General features: G+C 57.9%; 1 protein-coding gene across 7 annotated transcripts in view; it reads right to left on the bottom strand.

Annotated features, from left to right (window-relative positions):
- Positions 1-26,488, bottom strand: part of LOC104684991 (Grid2 interacting protein) — a 35,060-nt gene that overhangs the window by 3,977 nt on the left and 4,595 nt on the right. The window contains exons 3-20 of one of the 7 annotated variants that reach the window (XM_039560277.1): positions 25,957-26,111; positions 16,261-16,512; positions 14,673-14,758; positions 14,220-14,289; positions 12,905-12,999; positions 11,813-11,996; positions 10,451-10,605; positions 8,781-8,879; positions 7,580-7,674; positions 6,844-6,961; positions 6,191-6,510; positions 5,587-6,000; positions 4,598-4,685; positions 3,587-3,676; positions 2,700-2,896; positions 2,120-2,275; positions 1,535-1,621; positions 928-1,057 (exon numbers count right to left, since the gene is read on the bottom strand). In XM_039560277.1, the coding sequence (XP_039416211.1) occupies positions 928-1,057; positions 1,535-1,621; positions 2,120-2,275; positions 2,700-2,896; positions 3,587-3,676; positions 4,598-4,685; positions 5,587-6,000; positions 6,191-6,510; positions 6,844-6,961; positions 7,580-7,674; positions 8,781-8,879; positions 10,451-10,605; positions 11,813-11,996; positions 12,905-12,999; positions 14,220-14,289; positions 14,673-14,758; positions 16,261-16,512; positions 25,957-26,111 (2,791 nt within the window). Of the gene's footprint in view, positions 1-927; positions 1,058-1,534; positions 1,622-2,119; positions 2,276-2,699; positions 2,897-3,586; positions 3,677-4,597; positions 4,686-5,586; positions 6,001-6,190; positions 6,511-6,843; positions 6,962-7,579; positions 7,675-8,780; positions 8,880-10,450; positions 10,606-11,812; positions 11,997-12,904; positions 13,000-14,219; positions 14,290-14,672; positions 14,759-16,260; positions 16,513-19,454; positions 19,834-23,007; positions 23,431-25,956; positions 26,112-26,488 lie in introns of those variants that run through there. The other 6 variants (XM_039560278.1, XM_039560281.1, XM_039560282.1 and 3 more) reach the window with 6 other exon arrangements.

The raw sequence follows: 26,488 nt of genomic DNA, 5'->3' as shown, positions 1-26,488 counted from the left end.
CAGCCCTTTCCAGGAGGAATTTCCCCAATATCCAACCTGAACCTCCCCTGGCCCAGCCTGAGGCCGTTCCCTCTGCTCCTGTCCCTGTTCCCTGGGAGCAGAGCCCGACCCCCCCCCCGGCTGCCCCCTCCTGTCAGGGAGTTGTGCAGAGCCACAAGGTCCCCCCTGAGCCTCCTTTTCTCCAGGCTGAGCCCCTTTCCCAGCTCCCTCAGCAGCTCGTGGTGCTCCAGCCCCTTCCCCAGCCCTGTTCCCTTCCCTGGACTTGCTCCAGCCCCTCGGTGTCCTCCTTGTTGTCAGGGGCCCAGAGCTGCCCCCAGGACTTGGAGGTGCCCCAGCAGTGCCAGCACAGGGACAGGCACTGCCCCAGTCCTGTGTCACACCTGACCAGCCTCTTGTGACACCACCAGCAGTGGATGGAGAACAACTCCAGCATGTGTGTGACTGGTTTTTATTGCAGAAAATGGAGCTGTAGGGTCCTTATTCAACGTGACACAGCTGTGACTCAACTGTGACCCCTCCCCGAGCTGCTGCACCCTCTGCCCCACAGGTGACAGTGGCAGCACAGTGCTGGCACCTGCACACCTGGATGGAGGCTGGGGCAGACTTCCTGGCGCTTCCATTCCTGTGCCTCCTTTGCACTTCCAAGATGCCTCTGAACTTGGGAATCATGGCTTCAAGTCAGAAAGGAATACCAGGGGAGGGGACAGAGCCTTGTCTAGGCGCTGCCAAGTGCGGCAGCGTGGGATGGGTGGCACCTCCCTGTCACTGAGCTCATCCCTTCCTAACACTCAGGACCATTCCTCACTTGTTCTGGCTCCCATCCCGCTCCTGCCAAGGCTATGCAGCTCCTGGCTGACCCCAGACTCAAACCAAACCCAGAGGCAGTGCAAGGACACAAGGGGCTTGCAGCTCCTTCTGATCCTTTACCTTTGGCAGCGAGCGGCACTGTCGGAAGATCCTTGGCAAAGCCCAGGAGCTCTGGGAAGTGTTGGCTGAGGGATTTGGCAAGAATGTGCAGGAAGGTGGATTTCCCATCGACAGTCTTGGTCGTGTTCAGCTGCAGCCAAGCAGAACAAGTGAGGATGCCCCCGCAGAGGGAGTGGGGCTCACACACACTTGGGGTCAGTCACTCCCAGATCAGCCCCACGCTCCCGTGGTTAATGGTTAAACTGGACATTTAATGTTTACACACCATGCGTGCCCAGATTAGCGGTGTGGAGATGCCCCTCCTGCAGGGCAGGGCTGTCCCCCTGTCCCCACCCCTCAGGAGTCCCACTGCAGCCCCTGTGGGATGAGGACCTTCTCCCACCCACACCTGGGCGCTGGCCAGCCTTCCCTGGCAGGATTCCCCAGCACACTGAAGCACCAGACCCACAGCAGGGTCTCTCTGCAGTCCCCCCCGCTATGGATCAATTCAGCCCCTCCACAGTCCCCTCGCTGGCACCCCGGGGTCTCTTAGGAGGACAGCTTTGCTGGACACAAGGAGCTCCCAGTCTCAGTGTCCTCTGCACAGAACAAGCCTGGCTCTCCCTACCTCGGTGAGGAAGTTGATTTTAAAGCCCGTTGTTTTGCTGGTCTTGGGCTGCCCGTTGTTCAGGTAGTTTCCCATGGCCAGCACAAACTGCAAAGAGGAAACCAGGGGAGTGAGGGGCTGGTGACCTCCTGCACCTGTATCCTCCCACCTCCCAGCTCCTGGGACTCTGAATTTCTGTTAACCACCCATTAATGTGCAGGCAAATATCACCCCCAAGGAGTTGTTGTGGGGGTCACTAGCCAGGAGCTACTAAGGAGTTTCATCACTCATCTGGAAATGCCTTTGAGCACACGGTGACCTCATTTATCCCACCTGCCTTTTTTTAAAGCAAAACCAAATGAATTAACAACAATTTGGGACAGCTCAGCTCAGGAGGGTCATGGAGGAATTGCAGTGGAATTTGTTCTCTCTGCCAGGCACAGCCCATGCCAGGATCCCAAAAACCCCCCCTCAGGGGGACAGGCAGTATGGGGTGCACAGGGACCAGCCTGGAATGCTGCCCAAATGTGGGACACACCCATGGGTGCTCCTGTGGAATGCTGAGGGCCATTGGTGACTGCTACAAGAAGGAGGGACCGCTCTGACCTCCAGGATCTTTGCCAGCTTCTTGCTGCTTTTCAGCTCTAGGGAGGCCTTGCAAATGCACTCATAGCTGGCTTTGATCTCCTCGGTCTTCTCCTGCAGGGTGGTCTTGAAGTGCAGACTGCGCAGGCGGATCTTGTACTCGGGTACCGACAGCATCTGGGGCAAAAGGAGGGCAGGATCATCATCCCATCAGCCACACTCCCTCCCACACGGGGCTCTTCCTGGCTTGTTGCCCTGGACATGGAAGCAGGATGTACAGGTGGCACATGGAGTGGCTGGGCTGGTTTGCTGCCACGGGATGGGGACTTCCACACCAACATCCACAGGTGACTTTGTCAATAGAAAGTAAATCAGAGTTGGGCAAAGTCACAGTCACCAAGGAGCAAACGTGGTGGTGGCTCTGCAGTTCTAAAGCAGCCACTGGGAGCTGCCAGACCCCTCCGGCATCAACCAAGCACCAGCCCCACAGTCCCAGTGCCACCAGCTCCTCCCACCCCCCAGGTGTGAGTATCCTGCTGGCAGGGGACAAGGGGACACGGCACATGCAGCCCCACTCGCAGAGCACGGCCCTGCCCGGCACCTGCAGCACGAACTGGTCGGGCTCGCTCAGCTTGCCGGGGTTCTCCTTGTAGCTCTGGAAGCGCTGCACCTCCTCCCCATCCGGGGCATAGAGCAGGAGCTGCTTGATGTGGGACGGCTCCAGGCGGTCCGTCTCCATCGTCATCAGGATCTGGCGCAGCTCTATGTGCGACAGCTTCAGGTGGGCAATCAGGATGGCTGGGGGGAGGGAGGCATGTCACTGTCACCCAGGGGGAAAGGAGGGGACCTCGGGGGTGTGGCAGTGCTGGGGACACACTGCCCAGCAGGACCAGGACATCAACTTCCCCATGGAGTGAGACTCCTGCATGGGCTCATGCAGGCACAGCCCTGCAGAGGAAGGGCTTTCCACTCTCTGGGACCCTGCAGAGGCTGCATGAGGACCCCATGAGTGGATCTGGTCCTGCAGCGCCCCAGAGCACTGTGTGCACCTCACCCACACACCAGGCTGGGCCACCCTGGGAACCAGCCCCACTCCCTCACCCCCCACAGCCAGGGAGGGATCCCTGGCAGGGTCCCACCACGCCCTTCCACCCTCCTTCCTACCAGAAGTACATACTGGAGAAGCAGCACTGCCCCTCCACTGCCCCACTTCATCCCATGGGGCCCTGCGGGCTCTGCCCCTCCCCAGGCCAATGAGGCACATCCCATCTCCAACCTTTCCCAGAAAGTTCCCTCCTTCCCCCTGCCTGGGGCTGAACCCAGTCTGAGGGAGCTCCAGGCTGCAGGAAAAGCCCATCCCAGCTGAGCTGTGCTCATGGGATCATGCCCATGGGATTGAGCTTGTGTTCCTTCCCTTTACCTTTCCAGTTCTCTACATCCCACCTGTGGGCCCCTTTTGGGGGTACCTTCACCGTGAACTTTACTCACATGTGTTGTAGGCCTTTTTGTGGGACAAAATTTCAACCACGTCTTTCTTTTTAAAGTTTTCAGGCATGAGAGTTGGCTCTGGAAGAGAAACTGAAAGATTTAATCATGGGTAAGGACAGGCTCAGGCGGCTCCAGTGGGAAGAAAACTCTCCTGCAAACAGTGAAACCATGAATGAAAAGGGAGGAGAACGGGTGCTTTGCACACAGCAATGGCTCCAGGAATCCTTGAATTCTGCAATTCAAAGATCTCCCCAATGGAGGACTCAGCTGGAGCTGAAAAAGGTAAAACGAGAGGTGAAACACACAGAAAATCCCTGACTGCTCAGAAACATCCTAAAAACAGTGTCCCCTGAGATGAGTCCCATTTCATCCCACTGCCAGCTGGGCATCGTGGCCCTTGCAGGAGAGCTCAGACATCCCACTTTTTTTACTGGAATGCCTCCCACCAGGATCACCACCACTCCACAACCCAGTCTGGACCCCGCCCTGGGTTTGTGGCACCCAAAAACTCTGGTGGGTGGAGATCCCAGTGGGTCTGTGGGAGACCCCAGTTCAAGAGTGATGGGGGCTGCACAGGCACAGAGCTCCAGACTCCATCACAGCTCTTGGGGGACATCCACTGATTATTTATATACAAAGTGCTGCTTGCTTGTGATGATTTCTTTGGACACAGGAATGTTTTCCTGGCTTTTTCAGCGTTTCCAGAGTTCTCAAACACTGGAGCTGCAATTGGTGAAAGCCTCCAGCCGGGTTTCAGTGCCCAATGAAATGTGGAGAGAAAACAGACCATGGCAACAGAGATAATTTAAGGGAGATAGTGAAACCATCTCCACCTTAATGATCCACTGTGCCACCAGCCACAAAATCCTGAGGATGAGCAAATTCATGCCACAGGTGATGTCACAGACAGGCAGTGCCTTGCTGCCCATCAAGCCCCAGTTCCTCCCAGTTCCTCCCAGCCGGTACCGCTCTCTGCTGGTACCAAGACCTATTTTGGGGCTCAGTACTTACTCGTGGGCTTCTGAGTCCCAAAGTGCAGCTCCAGGTCGAGGTATTTGACCATATCACTCAGCTTGTCGTAATCTGAGTCTTCCCCGAGCTGTGGGGGAGGAGGAGTCAGGAGCTGTGCTGGCACAGGGACAGTCCGACAGTGCCCACCTGTGCTGGCACACTCCCTGTCCCCCACACTAAGCTCCGTGTCCCCAGAAGAAACCAGGACAGGCTGGTGGCACCGTCCTGTGACTGGGGGCTCGGCCACTGCCCTGCAGATTCACTCATCTCCTGACACAGCTGAAATCCTACAGAGCATCTCTGTCTTCACTTGCTCCTCGGACATGATTCCTTTACTGAAGGATAAAATGGGAATTCCAGGAGCTTCAGGAATTTTTCTGCACACAGAAAAATCACTGTGGAGAAGTATCTTCCTTCCTGGAGGGCTGGGGAGAGGGACCTACAAGATTTCAAGTGCCTGCGGGACTGGAAGATGATCCCACAGCTCCCCTCTGGCTGCTCAGGTCACAGGGAATATGGCATGTCCTGAACATCGGGAGAGACACAGAGGCTGCGAGTTAAACCCCAGGAAGGGCCTGAATCCACCTCCAGAGTTCTGCACCACTTCATGTCCACGATGGCAAAGATTGTCACGTCTTGTCTCACCCCTCAGCTCTGCTGTCCTCTCCAGTGTCCTGCCCTGCCTGGGGCTCTCCCATCACTCTGCTCCAACCATCCTCATCCTTTCCCACTGATAAAACCCCCCACAGCTGCACAACACATCTGGAGGCAGCTCCTGGCTGCGTCAGGGCAGGGAAGTGCTCCCCAGGACGCTGTAGCTGAAACCAGCAACTCAGAGGCTTTCCAGGGCCTCTCCCCACCCCAGCAGTTTGGTCCAAACAACTGCAAGGATGAAACAAAGCCCTCCAGAGCCTTGGCACAGGTCGCTGCTCCCCAGGGCACGGTTGGGACCCCCATCCCTCACCCCACTCCCTACTCCCGGGCCATACCTGCCCCCAGATGGTCCCCTCCGAGTTCTCCACCTGCTCCCAGCGCAGCCTCTTGACGCTCATGTGGTTGGACTCGCTCCTGCGGTGCAGCAGCCCCCGGTGCAGGGGGGGAGCGCAGGGCACCGGGGGCGGCGGGGGCGGCGGCGGCGGGGGCGGGATGGGGTGCAGGTGACTGACCAGGGACTTGGGGGCCGGCGCCGCGCTGCCCTTTGTGGCCTCTGCCTTGGTGGGGCCGGTCTGGGGGTCGTGGAACTGCAGGGGGGGCGGTGGGGGTGGGGGGCTGAGCGGAGGAGGGGGGATGTGGTCTGAGAGCGTGGAGTAGGTCAGGGAGCTGCCCTCGTCACTGCTGCTGATGTACTCGCTGCTGCTGACATCGTTGGTGACGTAGCTGCCCTGGTCATCCTGGAAACTCATCTGGGTGGGGACAGAGCAGAAGCTGTAGGTGGCACCTCGCCCTCCACCTACCATCCCCCATCCACACCACCCCTCCCTGCCACCTGCAGAGCCCCAGGATGTGTCCCCTGAGGCTGCACGACGGCGGCTCCATGCCCAGGGCACTAAAAATGCCAAAGATGGTATTCTGAGTGCCCCATGCCATGCTCACCTCCTCGTAGTCATTCTCAGGGGTGAGGAAATCATCCACGATGGTGACCCGGTGTCCCAGCTGCTCGCTGAGGGCGTCCAGGAACCGATCGGTGTCGCGGCTGCGCGGGGGCCTGGAGAAGGTGAAGAGCTTCTTCCGTCGCGCCAGGGGCGAGTACTCGCGGTGCTTGGGCGACGGGGCCGGGCTGCTGTCCAGGCTGACGTAGGGGTTGGACTCGGTGCTGCACGGGGAGGCCACGCTGCTGTGCAGGCGGTAGTAGCACTGCTGGGATGCCAGCGGCTCGCTCGGCCACGCCAGCCCTGGCCCTGGCTTACGGCCACCTGCGGGACAGAGCCAAGGGGTCCTGCATGGGGGTCCTGCAGCCCCCAGCCACGGGAGGCAACGAGCCCGAGGAGAGGAGTGGAGAAGAAAGGGAGAGGAGAGCTCCCTGGGCAGTGCCTGCACTGCACAGCAGCACACTGTGACCCCATGGGATTCACCATCCCACACACTCCACTGCCGCCCTGCAGCTGAAGCTCTGCAGAGCCAGCACTGCGCTCACACGTGGCAATGTCACTGCTTCCTTATAAAATGGCACCAAGAGGACGTTGTCTTCTCCTCCGCCTGCCTGGCCAGCACCACCCACCATCACCTGGGGTCCCCCCAGGAGGTACCTGCAGCGTGTGGCAGCTCTGGGGCTGGGGGTGATGTCCTGTGCAGGGCAGCATTTCCCATCTTGCCAGCAAAGCTGCCGATCAGGCGGTTCTCCAGCTCTGCGTAGACAGCCGACATCTGGGAAAGGATGGAGAGCTGCGGCCATGCCCGGATCGAGACAGGGCTTGTGAACCCCCAGACACCTGCCATGTCCTGGGGACAGGACAGTCCCCACAGACCAGGCTGCCCAGAGAAGCTGTGGCTGCCCCTGGATCCCTGGAACTGTCCCAGGCCAGGCTGGAAAGTTGAAGCAACCTGGGATAGAGGAAGGTGTCCCTGCCCATGGCAGGGGTGGGACTGGTTGGGCTTTAAGATCCTTCCAACCCAAACCATTCTGGGATTCTCTGACCCACCAGTCCCTGTCTCTCACTCTTTAAAGGGGGGCTTCACCGAGCCGAGGCTACTCTGCCTTGTCTGAGCCCCCCCGAGAGCCTTTCACTGATGAGGCTGCAGGAAGACACTGGCAGACACCAGCCTCATTAAAGGTGACTAATTGCCCAGGGAGGTGACCTCTGAGAGGGGCTCCGAGACAGGGACACTCAGCCAGCTGCAGGTATTCACCCACATCCTTCCGCATTCCCTTTTTCCTGCTGCCCTGTGTTCACAGAAAGGAACCAAACTGCTGACCCTTCGTGGACACAACACCCCACACACGTGGGCAAAGCCCTGCCAGAGGTGTCCCCCGCCCAGTCACACCATTTTGGGGTTGGGTGTCTCCGGAAGGGATGTGCCATCACCAGCCTGTCTTTCTCCAGGGATCAGGCGAACGGGGACCTCCACAGTGTCACTGCCTGTGGGAGGAAGAGACAAACCAGTCACTCCTCTGCCTGTGCCCCCAGCTCCTGACAGCCCTGACCCACCAAGGGCCCCCTGGCTCTTCCTGGGACCTGGAGTGGCCTCCCTGCCCCAGCTCCCGGCTCTGGGGGTCCCGAGGGAGCAGTGCAAGGTGGGTTTAAGGTCAGCACGACAGTTCCAGGCTGCTCTGCTCTTCCCTCAGGGCAGATGAGGACGGGGCTGCTCCCCACAGCTGGCCAACATCTGCCCAGACACGGCTCCCCTCCAGCACACACAGCTGTCGGCTGCTCTCCATGCGCTAATCCCCACCAGAAAAGCTCCTCAGAGCCAGGCTAGAGGATCTTCCCCTGGGAACTGTCTCAGATTCCCCTGACAGCTGAGGAACACCACATGCCCAGGAGGTCCTTAGCAAGGTCATGGGGAGGTCGTGGTGAGGAGCACAGGTCAAGGGCTCTTCACTGTCAGCCAGAAGTAATGGGAACAGGCAGGGTGCCAGGTCCCCTGAAGGGAGGGAGGGCTTGTGCCACGAATGGGGCTCATCAAGAGTCTCAAAGTGGCCCTGAATCATGATCTCCCTCCTCACATGGATTTCACAAATGCGGTTTTCCCAGTGAATTTGATGGAGTCTGACAATGTTCAGAGGGAAGCCATCAGTTTTGCCCCCCAGAAGGGAGGCCCAGACCAGCAGGACCAGTTCACATCTGAGTAATGGAAGGGATTGGAAACAACATTCAGCCTTAGATCAAGTGGCCTCTTACTGAATTGGTTCTTTCATTGTGGAATCGCTGTCCCTGGAGGTGTCCAAGGAACGACTGGACGTGGCACTCACTGCTCTGGGCTGGTGACAAGGTGGGGATCAGTCACAGGTTGGACTCAATGGAGGGTTTTTCCAACCTGAATGATTCTGTGATTCTGTTTCTGAAAACATGGATTTCCAGCTGATGCCTCAGTGCTGGCTCTACTCTGACCTCCGCCTTTGCCTTCATCTTTTCCCATCATTCATGCTTAGGAGTAAGTCAGGAATTTGGCTTGGGGCAGAGCAGGACACTGCAGGCACAACCCCCAGGTCCAGCTCCCTCGCCCCCAGACCCCAATCACCCACCTGCTGCCCCCTCCTCAGGGCGGGGGGTCCGGAGGCTGCCCCGGCACAGGGAGGCCCCTCGGACGGAACTGCGGTACCGATCCTCGGCCTCTGCCTCAGCTGCAGCAGGAAACAGCTCCTGTGAGGCACAGCTGGACCCCACAGCTCCCCATCCCTCCTCACCCTGGCACAGGTACCCCCAGGGCTCCCCAAGGCCCCCCAGACACATTGGACTCACAGCAGCTGCCATTCCCAGGTAGCCGCTCGCTCCATCCCCAGGGAGCTGAGCAGGTTCCAGGTGCTCCTGCCAGCACAGGGCAGGGGTGGATGCACAGAGATGGGACATCCAATCGATTTTTCCAGCAGGATTGGCATCCACCAGCTCATGGCCCACATGAAACTCCAGCCCTGAGCTGGGCTGGTCCCAGTAAACCCTTCCTGCCCTCAAGGGAAAAGAAGGAAGTGGGGCCAGCCCTGGAATACTGCCTGGAAGGACCACATGGTCCATGCATTGTCCATGTGCAGCTCAGTGTGGCAGCTCAGAGAGGCTCAGGCTCACAGCAGGATGAAGGCACTGGAGAATCCATCTCTGAGGTCCCTGACAGATCAGCACTGGGACATGGGAGATCACCCGATTTTGGAAGCCCAGGGGAAGGACCAGCCCAAACCCAGAGATCTCTGGCCATGGTGCTTCCAGGCACAGACACACAGAATGGACCAGAACAACCAGAACTGCTCATGCTCCAAGACTGCCCTGTTCACCTGAGACACTGAGAGGAGCCAGGGACAGCCTGGAGCTGGGAACAACAGCCTGGGACAGGGAGATTTGCTCCCGTGCTTCCCTCCTCCCCTGGCTGGGGACACCTGCTCTGCATTCCTGGAATGCAGCTGCAAACTTCTTAGGTTATACACTAATTGTAGGGCATAAATTCTTGGGAATCCACAGCCGATGGCTGAGCCGTGATTCTGCACACACAAAGCAGAGGTGACTGAGTGCAAATCCAGTGAGCAGATCCAGTGCTCATGAAGCACAGGATTCCATGCACAGCAGGAAGGATTTGTGCCAGGACTTGGAGCTGTTTCTGTTTTCTGCTAAAATCACCGTGTTCCTCCAAAAGCCTCTCTTCAAGCAACACTTCTTTTACCTTTGCTGAGTCTAAAATTACCACATCAATGTGAATAGCTGAGAATAGCAAAATTTGGAAGCAATTAAGAGCCCAAACACACAGATTAGGGAATTTCACTCCAAATTTGCTCTCCCCAATCCACTGCTGGCTTTGTGCTGCCACAGAACCAGGTGAGGGTGATGGTGAGGGGACAGGGGGACCAGGGAGAAGGGGGATCACCAACTGCCTTTGTGCCTTTTTGGGAGAGCAGCACCATACTCCCCACCTCTTCCAGCCATGAATGTTTCTGTGACATCCCAAGGGACGCTGTGTCACCCTTATTTTACCTCTCTGGTCTGAATACTTAAATGCCCTTCAACCAGCTGTTCCCTTCCTGGACTTCCTCACCTCTAATGACCTGAGCAGCTTCCAAAAGTCTTTGCTCCCAGAGTCACCCTCTCAGGTACCATCTCTCCTCTCAATGCAGAGTTTCATTCCAAAACTACACCAGCACAATGGACTGAGCTCCCAGCACCCATCAGGACACGATGTGTCCGTCCTGGAGCATGAGGACTTTCCTCTCACCTGCCAAGGCCTTGTACCCCAGAAACCTGTCAATCTTTTGCTGGCAGTGCTCCTGCTCCTCGTAGGTCAGCAGCTGGTAGATAAACTGCCAGAGGACTTGCTTGGCCGGTGTGTCCAGCACCGGGTACACATCCACAATGAGAGTGTCAATGTTCCTGCAAAACAGGAGGAGAGGCCTGGGCAGTGAGCGCATCCCTACAGCACAGCCCCTCCTCACCGCTTCCCAGGGCTCTGCTGCTTCCCAGCCTCAGCTTTGCTTCACTGCAGAGGCGCAGGGGTTAACAACCACGTGGACGTGGCACTTGGGGACACGGTCAGTGGTGGCCTCAGCAGTGCTGGGGGAATGGTTGGACTCAATGGTCTCAGAGGGCTTTTCCAACCTAAAGGATTCCATGATTCTGTGAGTAAGAGGGGTGGGGGAGCACCAGGAAGCAGAGAGAAGCCCTGGAAAGGCCTGATTTTCAGCCAGCTGCAGGTAAACGGGCTGAGGGAGAAATGCACTGGTGAGGGTGGCTGGGCTGGCAACTCCTGGGGCCAAAGGCTCCTGATTTTGGTGTGCAGAGGTGGGAATAGCAGGGCTGAGCACCCCAGCCCATGAGGAGAGAACAGCCTGCAACAGGATGAAATTCTGCCCTGGCACAGGGTGCCCAGAGAAGCTGTGGCTGCCCCTGGATCCCTGGCAGTGTCCAAGGCCAGGTTGGACGGGGCTTGGAGCATCCTGGGAGAGTGGACGGTGTCCCTGCTCATGGCAGGGAGTGGAACATGATGTTCTTTAAGGCCCCTTCTAACCCAAATCATTCCATGATTCTGTGACAGCCTCTGATAAAACACTGCTGGAAGACCAAGCAAGGGCAGGAAACGAGGTCACCAATGAAATCTGGAGTGTGCCAGGGAATCTGTTTGGATCCCTGCACAGGACAGGGGGGATGTGCTCCATGGCAGGATGAGGGCTCTGCCAGCCACAGCCATTCCCCTACTGTGACCAAGGAATGCTGCAGCCAAGATTCTGGGAAGCATGAGGAGACAAGGATGGACCGTGGAGAGATTTCCTGAAAGAGGTGGAACAGGATCTGCGTCTGCCAGGGACAGCCAGGCAGCAAGAGAGCCTGAACTGGGGGACCAAGGGATAAGAGGTGATGAAATTAACCTAAAGGAACCAAAAACTAAAGGATCTGCTGTGTCCCCAGGCAGGACACCTGGACTGAGATGAGCTCGTGCACAGGGAACACCTGGCTGGGGAACCTGGAGAGCACAGGGAGAGCAAAGCTCCGTGTGACAGCCTCCCTGCCTCTGCCTGACACTGGCCCTGGCACCACTGCAGGCCAGGCCCCAGCGGGAGGAGTGGAGCTGGCACCGAGTTACCGATGTTGGAAGAAGCCCTCCAGTGCCTTGCAGACGGTGAAACGCTCGGGTGGGGTCAGCAGGTGCTCCAGCTGCTGCGTGAACGTCCTTCCTTGGATCTTGATGCTAGAGGGGAGAATCTCTGCAACCCACTGCAGGGAGGTGAGGGCTGAGGAGCTGCTCGGGGACTCAGCAGAGTCAGAGTCTGCAAAAAAAATATTCCATCTTTCCTTGGTTTCTTTTGAGGGCAGTGGAGCAGTTTGAGTTCCACTGGCTGTGTACTTTGAAGTAGGTCAGGTTGGATGGGGTTTGGAACAACCTGGTCTAGAGGAAGGTGTCCCTGCCCAAGGCAGAGGGGTGAAATGAGATCATCTTTAAGGTCCCTTGCAATCCGAACCATTCCAGGCTGCTGTGGCTCTGTGGAGCAGTGGGCTGCTGGGGTTGGTTTTAGTGCACCTGCAAGCGAGTTGGCTTCCCAAGGCTTCTAACGTGGGACTGAGGGGAGTCCAGTGCTGCTCCAGGGGGAAGAGCTAGTCCCTAATTCCCAGGTCTGTGCATAATGGAGCTGCACCCCAACAACACAGGGACCCTCCAGCCTCCACAGAGCTTGGGAAGTGCAGCAGGGACTGCGCTGTGCCTGGGGGTCCTGCCCCCCACAGAAGGGGTGCTGGTACCCCCCAGTGCCCCAGAAACCCTCAGCTCCCTCAGCTCTCCTCCCCAGCAGCACCATCAATTATTGATTCCCGCAGCAGGATAACAATCCTGCACAGCACAGCCCCCCAGAGCCACGGGATTTGCGCAGCCACCATGGATGCACGGGGTTGGATTACTGCAGACAACGACACGGCACACACTGCACAGCAAGGACATTGGCAAGGGACACCAAGGACAATCACACAGCAGGATGAGCCCTCCTGGAGAGCAGCCAAGCCTGAGATCCAGCCTGATCCCACAAAGCAAGGGGCCATGTGCCCCGGGGAGAGGAGCATCCCCCCAAGCAGCACCTTAAACCTGCTCAGCCTATGGAGGTGCTCAGCAATTCCCTCCTACACAGGGAATCAGGGAGCTGGCATGGGGTTTCTGCTCTCCAGACCCTCTTCCCTGCACTCTTACCATTGGAGAAGTTGACGATGCCCTCTTCCACCACCAAGGTGGGCATGGCCCCGCTGCCCTGCAGCATCGACACCACCTTGTCATGGGAGCAGTTCCTGCAGGCACAGGAGAGCCCGGTCAGAGCTGCCCCAGCTCTAGGAGAGCAGTGAGGACACAGAGCTGGCAGCTGCCTTCATTTATCTTGGAAAAGCTTCCTCATGCTGCTCAGAGCCAGCGGGGTTTGGGCCCTGCTGTGATTCCCTGGATTCTCTCCATCTTTGCTTGGTTTTCCCTGTGCTGCACAGGGAGGAGCCTCCCCAGGGAGAGCCTGGGTCATGCCCCATGAGTGGGCTCTCTGCTCTGCTTGCACCATGGAATAACTGTGGGAATGCCTGTGGACACCCTGCATAGTGTCATGGCACAGGAAGACAGAGTTAAGCTACACCCAGACCCAGAAAATGATTTTTCCTTTAAATGACACAGCGCTGCAGGTCTGTCCTCGCCTGTCCTAATTCTGCACAAAAAGAAAATGCAAGGTGAATATAAAGTGTAATTTTGTAGGTGAAAAAATCTTGGGATGCCCTTGGAGAAGGGTATGGGCCAGGCTGGGACAATGCCTGCCAAAAACACGGCTCAGAGGACAATCCTCAACCTGGTCTCTCTTTTCTGGCTGTGCTGCATCAGCTGACAGTTCGCTGGATCAGCTGAAACGTGAGAACCTGAGGCCTGACAGAAGCAGCATCAGTTTAATCTTTAAATATTCATCAGTCTCTTTTGTCCTGTAGCCTCCTCTAAACCTTTGCTCTTGGTTTTTATGCAGAAAGACCAAGTCGAGGATACAGGGGCTGCTGCTCTGCACTGGCGAGGGGCACAAGTCCCTCTGGTCCCATTGCTTTGGTGCACAAACAATACACAGAAGAATCGACTTTGGGTGCAAATGGGATTCCCACGTGGCTTGAAGCTTATGATCCCATTGTGGGAGTGATTCATGGGCTGGATGGGGCTCTGCTGCTTTCAGAAGCAGAACCTCAGATGTTTAACACATACAGATTAATTCAGAGTGGCTGAAATTGGGGTCTGGGGGTGGGCTGCAGTCAGAAGCCAGGTTATATAAACTGTCCTGCACAGAGAATTCAGAGAAGAGGGGTGGAGAAAATGCTCCCCTTAGAGCCAGATTTTGTACAGGAGCACTAAAGGAGCTGTCCCCAAAGGGCAAACCCCTCGTGTATGGCAGCACACGGGGACCAGGGCCAGCAGCTCCCGTTTCTCTTGCCCAGGAGTGACCACAGCATGTGCTTGGCCCCTCCCCCTGGGCACACGTGGGCACAGCTCCTACCTCATGTCCAGGCCATTGAGGAACAGGATCCTGTCTCCAGCTTTGAGAGCAGCCTTCTCCGCCGGGCTCCCTAAAGGCACACGGACAAAGGGGCTTCAGCTGCAGCACCTCTGGCTGGAAGGGGGGTCCAGAGACACCCCAGGCAGGGCACCCACTGCACCTGGTTATCTGGGTGGGCTGGGACTGTTCACCCAGCTGGGTCCAGCACCCAGCCTGCACTGGGAACACTGGTGTCATTTCAGGACGGTCACTGAACACACATTTCCCACTTTTCAAAACAAGGAGTGGATAAAGCCAATCTAAATTGCACCAAAGATGCTCATTATTCCATGGGAAAACCTCCATCACTGAGCCTTGGAAAAGTCCCTTTTGCTCTTTTTTAGCAAACAGCACTTAACGTTTCATGTTCAGACCAGAAATCAGTAAGTTATCCCCTGAATCTTGTGTTCCTACCTGGCAGGACAGACTCGATCCACACTGGCGCATGGCCACGGAGCGTGAAGCCAAAGCTCCTGTTGCCTTTATAGACTCGCACTGTTCTGTGGGTGAAAAAGGCAAACAGGTCATCAGAGTCCAAGATCTGGCCCTTGTTTCCTTCCCCAGCCCCTCCACAGCCCTGTTAGCCCAAGTTCTCCTGAATGCTCAAGTCCCCAACGCTCCCAATGTCCCCACAAGGTCCCCTTTGATACCAAAGTGTCATTCAAATGTGGTTTTAAAGTGGAATAGGAGATAAATATATATATTTAAAGAATATATATATATATATAAAAGTTTAAATTAATCTAGTTCCAACCCTCCATGGCAGGGAGCTGGAATTGGATGATCTTTAAGGGCTCTTCCAACCCAAACCAGTTTGTGATTCTTTATTACACATTAGAGAGACAATATGGTTCAGGGAGCAAAGGTCTCGTAGGCTGATGAGAGAGGAATTAAATTCCTCTATGAAATTTTGGAAGGAACATTAGGAAATCCTCCTGCTGGGAGGCTGATTGGAGCTGGGGGAAGGCAGCATTACTGATAGAATTTCCAACCAGCAAGGTCCTGTACTGGCAGGGAGGGAGACTGTGCTGAGAGTGGACTTCGGACAAGTCACACAGAAGATTATCCTGGCAGGAAGGTGGGCTGGAGCCGAACAACCTGGATTCCCCAGATCCTGCTCTCTTGTTGGCTGGCTCAGAGCAGGATCCGCAGCCAGCACGGCAGAGCTCCGCGCGCTCCGGGGCTGCTGCGGTCTGGCCATCTGGGCACGGGAAGTGGGTTAATCCCTGTGCTCCAGGGATTGTCCGTCTTTCCTCCCACAGCCTCGCACCCAGACACCTGCTGGGGCAGGGCAGGACCAGACGCAGGCTCAGAGAACCAGGGAATCATTACGGTTGGAAAAGAACTTTAAGATTATGAAATCCAACTGTCAGCCCAGCAGCACCCCCCTGTTCACCACTGACCCATGTCCTCAAGTGCAACATTCACTGTTTTCTCAACACTTTCAGGGATGGGGATTCCACCACTTCCCTGGGCAGCCTGTGACAATGCTTGACAACCCTCTCTGTGAAGGAATTTTCCCTAATATCCAAGCTAAACCTCCCCTGGTGCAACTTGAGCCGTTTCCTCTCATCCTGTCACTCGTTACCTGGGAAAAGAGACCAACCCCCACCTGGCTCCAACCTCCTTTCAGCGTGCTCTGTGCCCAGGTGTCCTGAATCCTGCTGGCACAGCTGGGTACCCTGAATCCTGCTGGTGCAGCCTGCATCCCACCCGACAAGGAGCAGACATCCCCTCAGCCTGCAAGTGCTACCTCAGCTCCTGACACGGATCATCCCAGCCAGCCCTGCAGTGCTGAGGGGACACATAGGGTGCCCCAGAGCTGGGACAAGGGGCACAAACCTGCCCAGTCTTCCAGGGGGAGAGGTCTTTGTTCATCCTGATCCCAGGGGAGTTTCACAGAGAATGCCCCTCTCTTTCCCCGGCATCCCTCCCGCATTCCGCCATCCACACAAACCCAGAGGCTGCTGCCATGAGCCCCGGGCTCCAGGAGAGGTGTTACCTGCGGGCAGCCCCCGAGGCCACATTGCTGGTGACCAGCGAGGTGGTTTTCCGCAGGCTCTTGCTGAGCTCCTCGTGGCTGCGGGGCACGGAGCTGGCGCGGGTGGACACCAGCAGCCGCTCCTGGTGGTCCTCGCTGCGGCTGCGGCGCAGGCGGTTGCTGTGCTCGCTCTTGGAGCGGCAGAGTTTGCTGATGAGGCTCTGCGACACCACCTCGTCAAAGCGCTGCCGGTGCTTCTTGGGGATGAAAATCCTGGGGAAAGGAGGCAAGGGAGGAGAGTGAGGAGCAGGGCCAATGCGGCTGCGGCACAGAGCTCCGGGCATCCCTGCGAGGGAAAGATCAGAACTCTTTGTGTGTGCTTGGCCCCAGTCCTCCCAGAGCTGCGAATGCCGTGGCTGGGGACACCGAGGGTGCTGGGGACACTGAGCGTGCTGGGGACACCGGGGACACCAGCTGCATCTCTTCTCCCATTCCATGCAGAGCTCCGTTGGAGCGATGTTGTCGGACCCCTCCTCCAGACCCACTTCTTCCCCAGCACATTCTGGGACCCCCAAAACGTTGCTCCCCATTTCCTGCCCCAGACTCTGCTCTCCTGGGCTCCAGCTTTGAATATTCCCACATTCCAGCTCCCTTCACAGCCAGGCAGCACCCTCTTGCCCCTTGGGAGATGATGGTGCTGCAGGGACAGGCACGGTGATGCCGCAGGCAAAGGGACACCTCCAGGAACTCCCCTCTGCCTGCTAGGAGCAGCTAAGTTGCCTTTGTGCCCCTGCAAGGACCTCCGGGACCCTCAGGGGATGCACGGGGAGGGCACAGCAGGATCCCAGGAGGGAGGGGGGAGGCACCGCTCCCACCTGGGCCGGGGTGAGCCCCATAACCCCGGGAGACACTTTATCTTTTCCTTCTGCCATCACAGCAGGCAGACCCCGACACCTGCTCACCTTCCCCTACCCTCCGCTCACACATTTCGGGGCTTCTGGAGGAGCTGGTATCTCCGAGTGTTTCTATAGCAACTCCTGCAGCTGCAGCCGCTCGTTAGACAAAACCATCTCGTGAGGTTCGGCAGCGCAGCTTCGTTAGCACCCGGCACCTCGCGGGGTGTGAGATTGAGGGCCCGGGGTTATCACAGCCTCGCCGCGGTGTGAGCACACCCCCAGCCGCCTGGGGACCACGTGTCCCACCGGAGCAGGAACTGGGCCAAACTGGTGCCAGAGAACCCAGAGGAAGCTGCCCCGAGGGGCGGCATCAGTGGGACGCAGCTGGGGCTGGCAGGGGATCCCGCAGGGCTCCCTCGGGCAGCTTCACCAAGGGAACACAAAAACCTGGGTGGAGACTGAGGAGAAGGAAGGAGAGGCTTCAAATGCCAAATCTACTGGGACCAGCACACCTCTGTTTCCCGCAGCCAAAGGCAGAACTCAAATCAAGCGCTGGTGCCGGAGAAGATAGACCACAAGCCACCCGAGGCTGGCAGATGATCACGCAGAGCATTTGGTGACAATTTAAAATAAGTAATACATTGGTGCAATTCACAGGCGGTTTGTGATTAAGCAGCAACTAAAAAAGAGTGAAATAGTGCTAATAAATAGTTTGTCCTATGGGACAGGGCAGCCACAGCCCTGGGGCAGGGGAGGATGTGGGTCCCCCACGCCTCTGCCCCGAGCTGAGCACCCACCAGGGAGAAGTCCGGGTTCCTCACAGGCAAAATGAGCACAATCCCATTTAATTGGCCAAATTAAATCAGCCCTGCTTATTCCAGCAGAGCTGTCCCACTTTGCACCAGCCTCTGCTTCACCACTGGGCTGAGGAGCTCAGCTTCAGACCCGGCATGGGCCCGGCACAGGTGCTGCTCCGGGGCTGGCTCAGTGCTGGCAGCACAGCAGTGCCTCAGCAAGGAGAGATCTGACTGACTGCTACAAGCAATCCCACTAAAGCAGGCAGAACAGTTTCCGTGGCTATTTCTGCAGTGTCCTGCCATCCCACAGGATAAACCTGGCTTTGTCCACTGGCATAGCACCAAGGAGCAACACCCAGCTGGGGTTTAACTCTCCCAGCAAATCCCACTGGGATTCACAAAGCATGGATGTGCCCACTCCATTTGTGGAGGTCAGCCTGGAAGCAGGGACAGAGTCATACAGTGCTGACCTTGTGCCTTCACCTTCCTCTTCCTCCTCCTCCTCCTCAGGTGCTCCAGGTCAGCACTAGCTCCGTTTCCTGTTGGAGAGGGGATGGGAAAGGCACCCCCATCCCTGAGCCCTGTGCCCACTCCCATGCCCAGTGCCACTGATCCCTAGGGCACCGGCCCTCCTCTGCAGCAGCTCCTGCACTCAATCAGGAGAACTCAGTCTGCTCAAACACATGGATGTGAATTCAGGGCATTTTCCAGGCTGGGAAAGGTCCCAGACACTCCAGGCTGCTTTACCTTCATCCCATCCCCAAAGCAGCCTGGCCAGGATGGTGGCAGAGTGCCTCTGTGCCCTTCCCCTGCCATCAGCTCCTGCTCGGGGCTCCCTTTGGCGTGTTCCGCACATCTCAGCCTGTGTCACACTCCTATTTCACAGCTCCCAGGAGGGTCATTGGCCACCCACCTCTGGGCAGACAGTCCCATTCCTGCAGCCCACCCTCGCTGGGAGCTACCTCTCCCCTTTCCCAGCCAGTGCTCTGGAAAGCCCCCTGTCCCACATGCACATGTCCTGCGAGGGGAACCGAACTCCCCCGGACAGTCCCACCCTGGGATGCCGGGTGCTGGGGCTCACGGGGACAGGATGTGTCCCCTTGGGAGGGCAGCAGGGGTGGCTCCAGCCTGGCTGGGGCAGGTGAAGCTGCCACAAGTTTGCTCAGCCAGGGGAGCGAGCGGTCACCGGGCCTAGCTCCATCGCAACCCCAGCCCCACATCCTCATCTCCCCCTGGGCTGGCCTACAGTCCTGGAGACAAAGCAGACCCAGACGGGCTCTTCCCACCAGTCCCCACCCCAACTCCCCATCCGAGCTTCGCTCGACTCCCCCAGCAGCCGGTGCTGCGGTGGGCACGGGGCAGCGGCGAGGCTGGGCAGTGGCAGGGCTGTCCCGGGGACAGAGCAGGGTCCCCACAGCCCCCAGAGGCAGCAGAGCCATCCCAGGGACGCCGGTGGGGCACGAGGCTCTCCCAGCACCCCCACGGGCGGGCACCCTCGGGGCAGCGGAGCAGGGACACGTACCGAAAATGCCGAGAGAAACTCCGGTCCTTTCCCATTTGTCAGGGTGCGGCGGGAACAAAAGGGAGATGCTTCAGATCCTCATGCAGCTGAGCCTCAGGCTCGGCTCACGCCCACGACGCGGCCGCTCCAACAACCCAAGCGCGCCAGCCGGTGCCGCCCCGGCGTGTGGCACCCCCGCCGTGCCCGGGGACCGCGGCCAGATGCGCCCGAGCGCCGGCACCTCCACCTGGGCTCAGCCCCTCGGCCCGGCCTCCGCCACGCTGCCAGTCCCAGGTGGAGCTTCACCATCGGCCGAGAGCCTCCGCTCGCGTCTGCCGGGCTTCAGCGCCAGTTCTGCCCTCCCTGCCCAGCTCTGCCCCGGCTCGCAGCCACCAACCCTCCCTCTTCCCCTAAAAACTGCAGGCGCTGTAATATCCAGCTGGAACGATCTCGTAACAGAAAGGAGGGCACGGCTCGGCGCCGAACTCCGGGGGGATGCCTTCCTGGTGCTAATTAGTTGACTTCTAAAGTGCTTGTGTTTAAATTACGTGCTGCAGTAAGGGGTGAGAAACCTTAAAGGCAAACGGCATCAAGGGTGCAGGTTTTGGTCACGGAGGTGGAGCTGCCAGGCTGGACCAGGATCAGGACCAGGACCAGAGTCATGGGCCCAAACCCCCCCACGGAGCATCCTTTACCCCCAGGGTAACAGGGCAGCACTTTTCAGTAGGAATAAAAGAGAAAACCCTTCTTTAATTTAAATAACGCCATCTTTAAGCACATCACTGGCGTTTGATGAAGAGGATATTAAGCTTCCCAGAGCTGCCAAACATCACACACAATCTCCAAGTAGTAGCAAAGAAAGGAGAAACGAAAAATATATGGTTTAGCCCCAAAACAACCAGCAAAGACCTGACCTTGAGTCTGTCGGTTGTGCAGAAAAACACGTCCCAGGGTGGATTAAAACACTGAGCTACACTTGGATTAGGTCTGAACCGTGCTGTGGAAACAGCTACCAGTCCCGAAAAGCTCTGCTGGTCCGGCTAAATGCTAAAATCTGGGAGAGAAAACTCTTGCAGGCTTTAGCCCCAGAACAGGAATTCTGCTTATGAACCCCAAATTCTCGAACCTCATCTAGCCGTGTGTGTGGGAGAGGGTCACAGCCCCAGCAGCTCCCACAGCTCCAGGGGATGGGGAGCCTCCGGACCCTTGCTCAGGAGTGGGACTCGCTCCAGCCCGGCAGCAGCATGGAGCTGTGATTTCCATTCCTGTTCTGCCCGTGCTGGGAGGCTCCCCAATCACTCATCTGGCTGCAGATGTTTTGCAGATGGGGCCATTGTCACCAGTTACCGGGAGTGAAGGTGCTTGACAGGCTGGGAGGCAGCGGCTGTGCACCGGGGCTGGGAGCCCCTCGCTCCCCTTCCCCAGCCACCCCTCTCGCCCTGGGGGACAGCCCAAAACCCCTGGCAGCTTTTGGAGAGGGTCGCCCTCTCCTGACACATCCCTGTTCCAGCTCCAGTAACGACTGATCAAAGACTGCCCCCGGAGCAGATCCACACCCCGTGTGTGGCTGGGGGTGCCCTTCCCCATCAGCACCCCAGGGTGCTCTCAGCTGTCCCAAATCCAGTGTCCCTGTGCCCAAACCATGCTGTGCACCACGAGCTGGTGGCTTTGTCCTTGCCCTGGCAGGGATGGGCAGTCCCACAGCTCCAGGGACACGGAGACCTTCAAAGAAACCCCCAGAAAGGCTTTTCCTGCAGCTCCACTCTGCTTTCCCTGTTTTCTTTAAGACACTGGAAAACTCATCCTAAGTAACCGCGTCCCAAAATAAAAGTTGTGGCTCCAGAAGGGTGCAGGCAGGCCAGGCTGATCCCATCTGCATCCCAGCCGGGGTTTGATTTGCCAAAGGAATTTAATCTCCTATCAGGAGATTTCGCACTGAGGCATTTTGGTCATGACCTATTTGAACTCCGCCAATAAAAAAGGAACTCGCTCCCAATTGTCTCACTGGTGACACGTTTTGTTCCCTGCTGCCCTAATTCCCTTTTTTTTTGGGCAGCTGAGCATATGCTGGGCCATCAGATTAGGGATTTTTTTTTACCAGAAGCAAACAAGAGCTGCTTTTCCTCCATTACCATCCTGTGATCCAGGTGGTTTTCCAGTGGGAATGCCGGGACAGTGGACAGGAGGACAGTGTCCATGTCAGCATCAGGGACTCAGGGGGTCTCTCATACTCCATCCACATCCAAAAGAGCTGGGAAGCTCCCCCCAGCCTTGGAGAAGTGGGTACATGGAAGGGGTTGAGAAGCAGGGAAGCAGCACAATCCATAATACATAAATCCTAATAGCTAAAATGAAATTTCTGATCCAGGGCCGGTCACAGATGGCTGGAGCAGTTTAATATGGGAACACGCCAAGCAGTTTTATTGCCATGAAAAACAAGCTGAGACAAATAGATTGTGTTGGGAGCGTTATTAACACGGACTCGGTGGAATTTCTCCACAATAAGGGAGCCCCTGACAGGCAGCGATTTCAGCCGTGTCAGGGATCAGAGGTGGCTGCGATGGCAGCGGGCTCAGCTCAGCCCAGCACGGCACCCCTTGGCTTTTCCCCCAGAGCAAACGGAGTGGAACCAAAGCAGTGAAGAACAAACTGCCCCAAACTGTCCTACCCGCAGCACTGAAGCACAGCACGACTTACAGGAGACCCAAGACAACATCTCACAGTCTAAACGGAGCCAGAGTTATCCCCTCGGGATGCAGCTGGGGTGAGGGGTGGATGCCACACACATCCCCCCAACCCAATCCAGGTTAACAGGACAGCGGCTGTGTAACCATCAGAGGCAGTGGTTATTCACCAGCACTGCGGGTCGGAGGGGATCTGTGTTTCCCCCCAGTTCTACTGCAAACAGATGTTTTTAACCTAAACGGTGCTGCCAGGGGCTGGTGCATCCCTGGCACGGCACCACCGGGAAACGCGCGCTGCAAAGGGAGACGGTGCCCGGGACGTGGGGGTGAGCGAGTGCCACAGCCCTGGGTGACGCCGGGGAGGATCCCCCGTGTCCCGCTCGGCCCCGAGGGTGACTCCTGCCTCCGGAGCCCAGGGATGGACTGGGGGTGGTGGCGGCAGCACTGCAGAGCACCGGGTACCGAGCCGGCTCCGCCGGAACCGCGGCTCTGCCCTGGTTTGAAACCAGCTCAGAAATCAGAGCAGCACCGAGGGATGTGACCCCCTGGGACTCCGACCGACCCAAAATAACCCATCCTCTCCCCAGCCCCTGCGGGGCACAGCCAGCACCGGCACAGGCGCCCGGCGCGGGGAGCAGAGGGGACAAACCCCGCGGTGCCCCGGGCCAGACCCGCGCTCTGGTGGCGCAGGTGATGGAATAACCCAAAATAGAGCCTCCCCCTCCTGGCGGAGTCCGTGAGCGGAGCAGCTCCGAGGCAATACGGATGCTAAGAGTTAATTAACTTCCAGCACACCTTGGTTTTGCAGTGCCGGGGGCTGCCACATTCCAGAATTAACCTGATTTAAACCCGTTTTCCTCACTCCCAGGAAAGGTGCGTTCGTTACTCACCCGAGACAGCTCATCTTCCCCTCTGGCAGCCGGATTTCAGCATCCTTGGGCAGAACTACAACTGTGCACTTTGCCTACACACATCAGCCATATGGGCAGGGGATGGGAGCGGGGAGGACCCGGCACAGCACGTGTATTATCCCTGCTATCCACAACCAAGCAGATGAAAAAAAATGTCAGCAAATTAAAATCTGCAGGAGCTTAGTTCTGGGCAAATGGGATGAAATCCATTCGAGATAAAAAGAAAGGGAAAAAAACAAAAAAACCAATACTGGAAAAGCCCAGCTCGAGGACAGAGGAGACGTGTCTGCAGCCCCGGGTGGATCCGTGTGCTGAGTCGGGGGTCTTGGGTTACGCTGAGCCGCAGCACTTTGCAGGGAGCACGGTAAAGCCCGGGGGGAGCCCAGGGAGGGGACAGCAGGGGAGGGGACAGCAGAGGACAGCCGGCAGCAGCAACAGCACAAAAATAAATACAGCTGGTGCAGAGGGACGATCCAATCAGGGCAGCGTGAGGGTCAGTGGGAGACAGGAACGTAGCAGCGCCTGGCCCTGCGTGACAGGGGACCCACGGGCACACACAACCAGCCACAACCAGGGCTCAGCCACCTGCCCGGGGCATGGAACAGAGGTGAGGACCTTTGTTGGTATCACCCCAGCATCACCCCAGCATCCATCCCAGTCCCCGGCCGATGGCACTGCCATCGCTGGAGGGAAGAGGCTCATCCCAGCCCTCCCAGGGCTCCTCTCCTCCAGGCTCTGCAGGAAGAGGGGCATGGGCGAGGTCACAAGGGTGTGCAGGACTCTCCCCATTTCAGGGGGCAACAGTCCCCGGAGAACTGGGTACAGCCTTGCAGGGCTGCCCAGGCTGCCCCATGGGTACTCCCAAGGTCCCAAGTTGTCCCTGGGATGATCCCACAGGACAAGCCCCAGGACACTCACTGGGTCAGGTCTGATGGGCTCTTCAGCCCAAATTGCACCCACATCACTGCCTGGGGTGGCTGCCTTGTGCCCCAGGACAGCCTGATGGCCCCACCAGCACCCCCACACTGCACCCCCCACCCCCGGAGCCGGAATCTGGGCACCCCCTGCATGAACCCCCCCACGGCCCTTCCCAGCCCCGGGTGCTGCCTCAGGGCACAGATCCCAAACCCCTCCTCAGTCAGATGTAACCAGCTGAAATCACTCAAGGAATTCACAGCACCCTAAATCCAGAGCTCCCGGGAGCTGCTCACCACCTTCAGTGAGAGTAAAAGCATGAACAGCTCTTGCTTGGCAGCAAAGGCACTGGAGAGAGCCCAGGCTGAGCAGCTGGGCACGCATGGCACTGGCCCCAGCACCCGCAGCTGGGAAACCTGGTCTCCAAGGCACCTTTTTTATTTATTTTCTTGGCTTCATTTCATTAAGATTAGACAGTAAATCTTTTCCCTGAGCTAAATATTTCATTTCCATTAAACCCAGATTAGCTGCCAGATCCACAGTGCCCCTTGCCCCAGCCCTGGCGTTAACCTTTCACACAGGGGCAGGGGGCAATCAGGGGGTTTGACCCTGGTTTTGGGAGCCATAACATCGTGCTGCCCCTGGCATTACAGGCTGGGCACAGGGCGAGCTCCGGACGGCAGCACCGGGTCCAGCCACCCTCTCCTCACTGACACATGGACAGGGACATCCTGGGAGGAACCTGCTGTGCCCCCCACAGAGGGGCTTGGGTCTGGGAGAAGATTTGGACACGTATTCAAATCCCCTCTGTGGGGGGAAGTAATCCCGTATAATTCAGGGATGATGACAAAGGGGATATCCGAGGCACTCGAGGTATTTTCCTGGATCTTGCTGAGAAAAAGAATTTTCCTGAATTGTGAATGGTGGGGGCTTATTTTTTGATTTAGTTTGGGGTGATGGCTCAGTCCTGGCTCAGTGCCATCCATCCCTGTCCCCAGTCCCAGCTGTTGGGTCCTTCCAGGATGCTCAGTGGGGACAGGACAGGCTGGACATGGGCACTTGGACAAGGCAGGGACAGGACAGTCCCCTCTGCACTCTGGCCCTGCAGGGGTCTGTGCCTTTTGTCCCCAGGTGTGGGGTGCTCTGGGGGACCCACATGCAGTCACAGCACAGCAGGGGGACACTGCATGGCCAGGGTCCCCAACCCACTCCCCCACCCTCCCCATCGCTGGGTCACGGCGGAGACCCCTCACAGGGACGTTGTTATGGAAACTGTAATATCTTACAATTCCTCTGATTAAAGCAGGAATTGGAAAGCCGGGCCCAGAGCGAGGCCAGATGGAGACCTGATTCCCTAATGGCCATCGTCTCAGCCTGGCTGTAATCCCACCACGTGTCCTTGTGCCAGCACCAGCTCCAGCCCCAACTCCAGCCACGCTGCCCAAGAGCAACAGATCAACTGCACTGTCAGCACCCCCGGCACAGAAGGTTCCAGAGGTGCCGGGGACCCCGAGCCCCAGGGGAGCATTGCCAGAGCATCCTGGGATGTGTGACCACTCCCTGGCACCCTGGGCAGCCCACGGCCCCACCAGAGACCTCCTGGACCCCCACTGTCAGAGCTGCCAGCAGCCCTGGCCAAGCCCTTGGCCACCCTCTTGCCCTGAGGAACTCAGATTATTTTCTGGCCAGTGGCTCTGCAGCTAATCCCATCTCCCTTCCAAATCATGGCCAGGAATGGGAGCTGCATCCCCTGCTGCAGGCAGAGGCAGTGGGGTGCAGGTCCCCCACCCTCCCTGGGCAGAAGGGCACAGGAGTGCTCGGCTAAGATGCCACCAAGCTTGGCTCAGCTGTCCCTTGGAAAGCTGGCCGGCATCTTCCCTGCAGGATCCTCCCAACCCCTTCCCACAGGACCCTCCCAGCCTGCACTACCCAGCCCTGCTCCCCCGTCAGCAGCAGGCCCAGGGAAGCTGTGGTTTGGTGGCCCTAGGGCAGTGTGGAGGTGGCCCCTTGTACCTGATGCTGTTGATCAGGTGCTGATGGGACTCCTGGGTGAGCACCATGCACAGGGCATCGGCCAGGCACTCCACCCTCCTCTCGGCCGCGTACTGCTTCAGCACGGTGAACACCTTCTCCTTCAGCTCGGGCTGGTCCCCCAGGATGGCATCCACCTGCAGCGAGGGACGGGAGAGGGAAGGGGTGCTGAGCAGGAGAGTGAGGAACCATGGGCAGGGGCACTGCCACGTGGAAAATGTGTCTCACTCCCTGCTCAGCCAAAGGGAGGAGAGGGACACTTCAGACGTCAGCCCATCACACAGCACCGCTCTGGTCTCACACATGGCCATGGAACTGCTGTTCCAAACATTCCACCAGCACAGTGGCGTGACCCCAAACCCCCAAACTCTGCTGGGTCACAGTGACCCTGCAGGAGTGGCTCCGGCACAGCTGGGATGGGATCAGTCTGGACTCTGCCTGGCAGAGGACACTGCAACGGGCTTTTGGATCTATTTAAGCTTTGCGCATCACTTCCTGATCCCTCCGGGCAGCT

This window comes from Corvus cornix, chromosome 14 (assembly GCF_000738735.6).
Source record: "Corvus cornix cornix isolate S_Up_H32 chromosome 14, ASM73873v5, whole genome shotgun sequence".
Classification (NCBI taxonomy): Eukaryota; Metazoa; Chordata; class Aves; order Passeriformes; family Corvidae; genus Corvus; species Corvus cornix.
The sequence above is the reverse complement of the archived record's forward strand: the minus strand, read 5'-3'. Positions and strand labels throughout refer to the sequence as shown.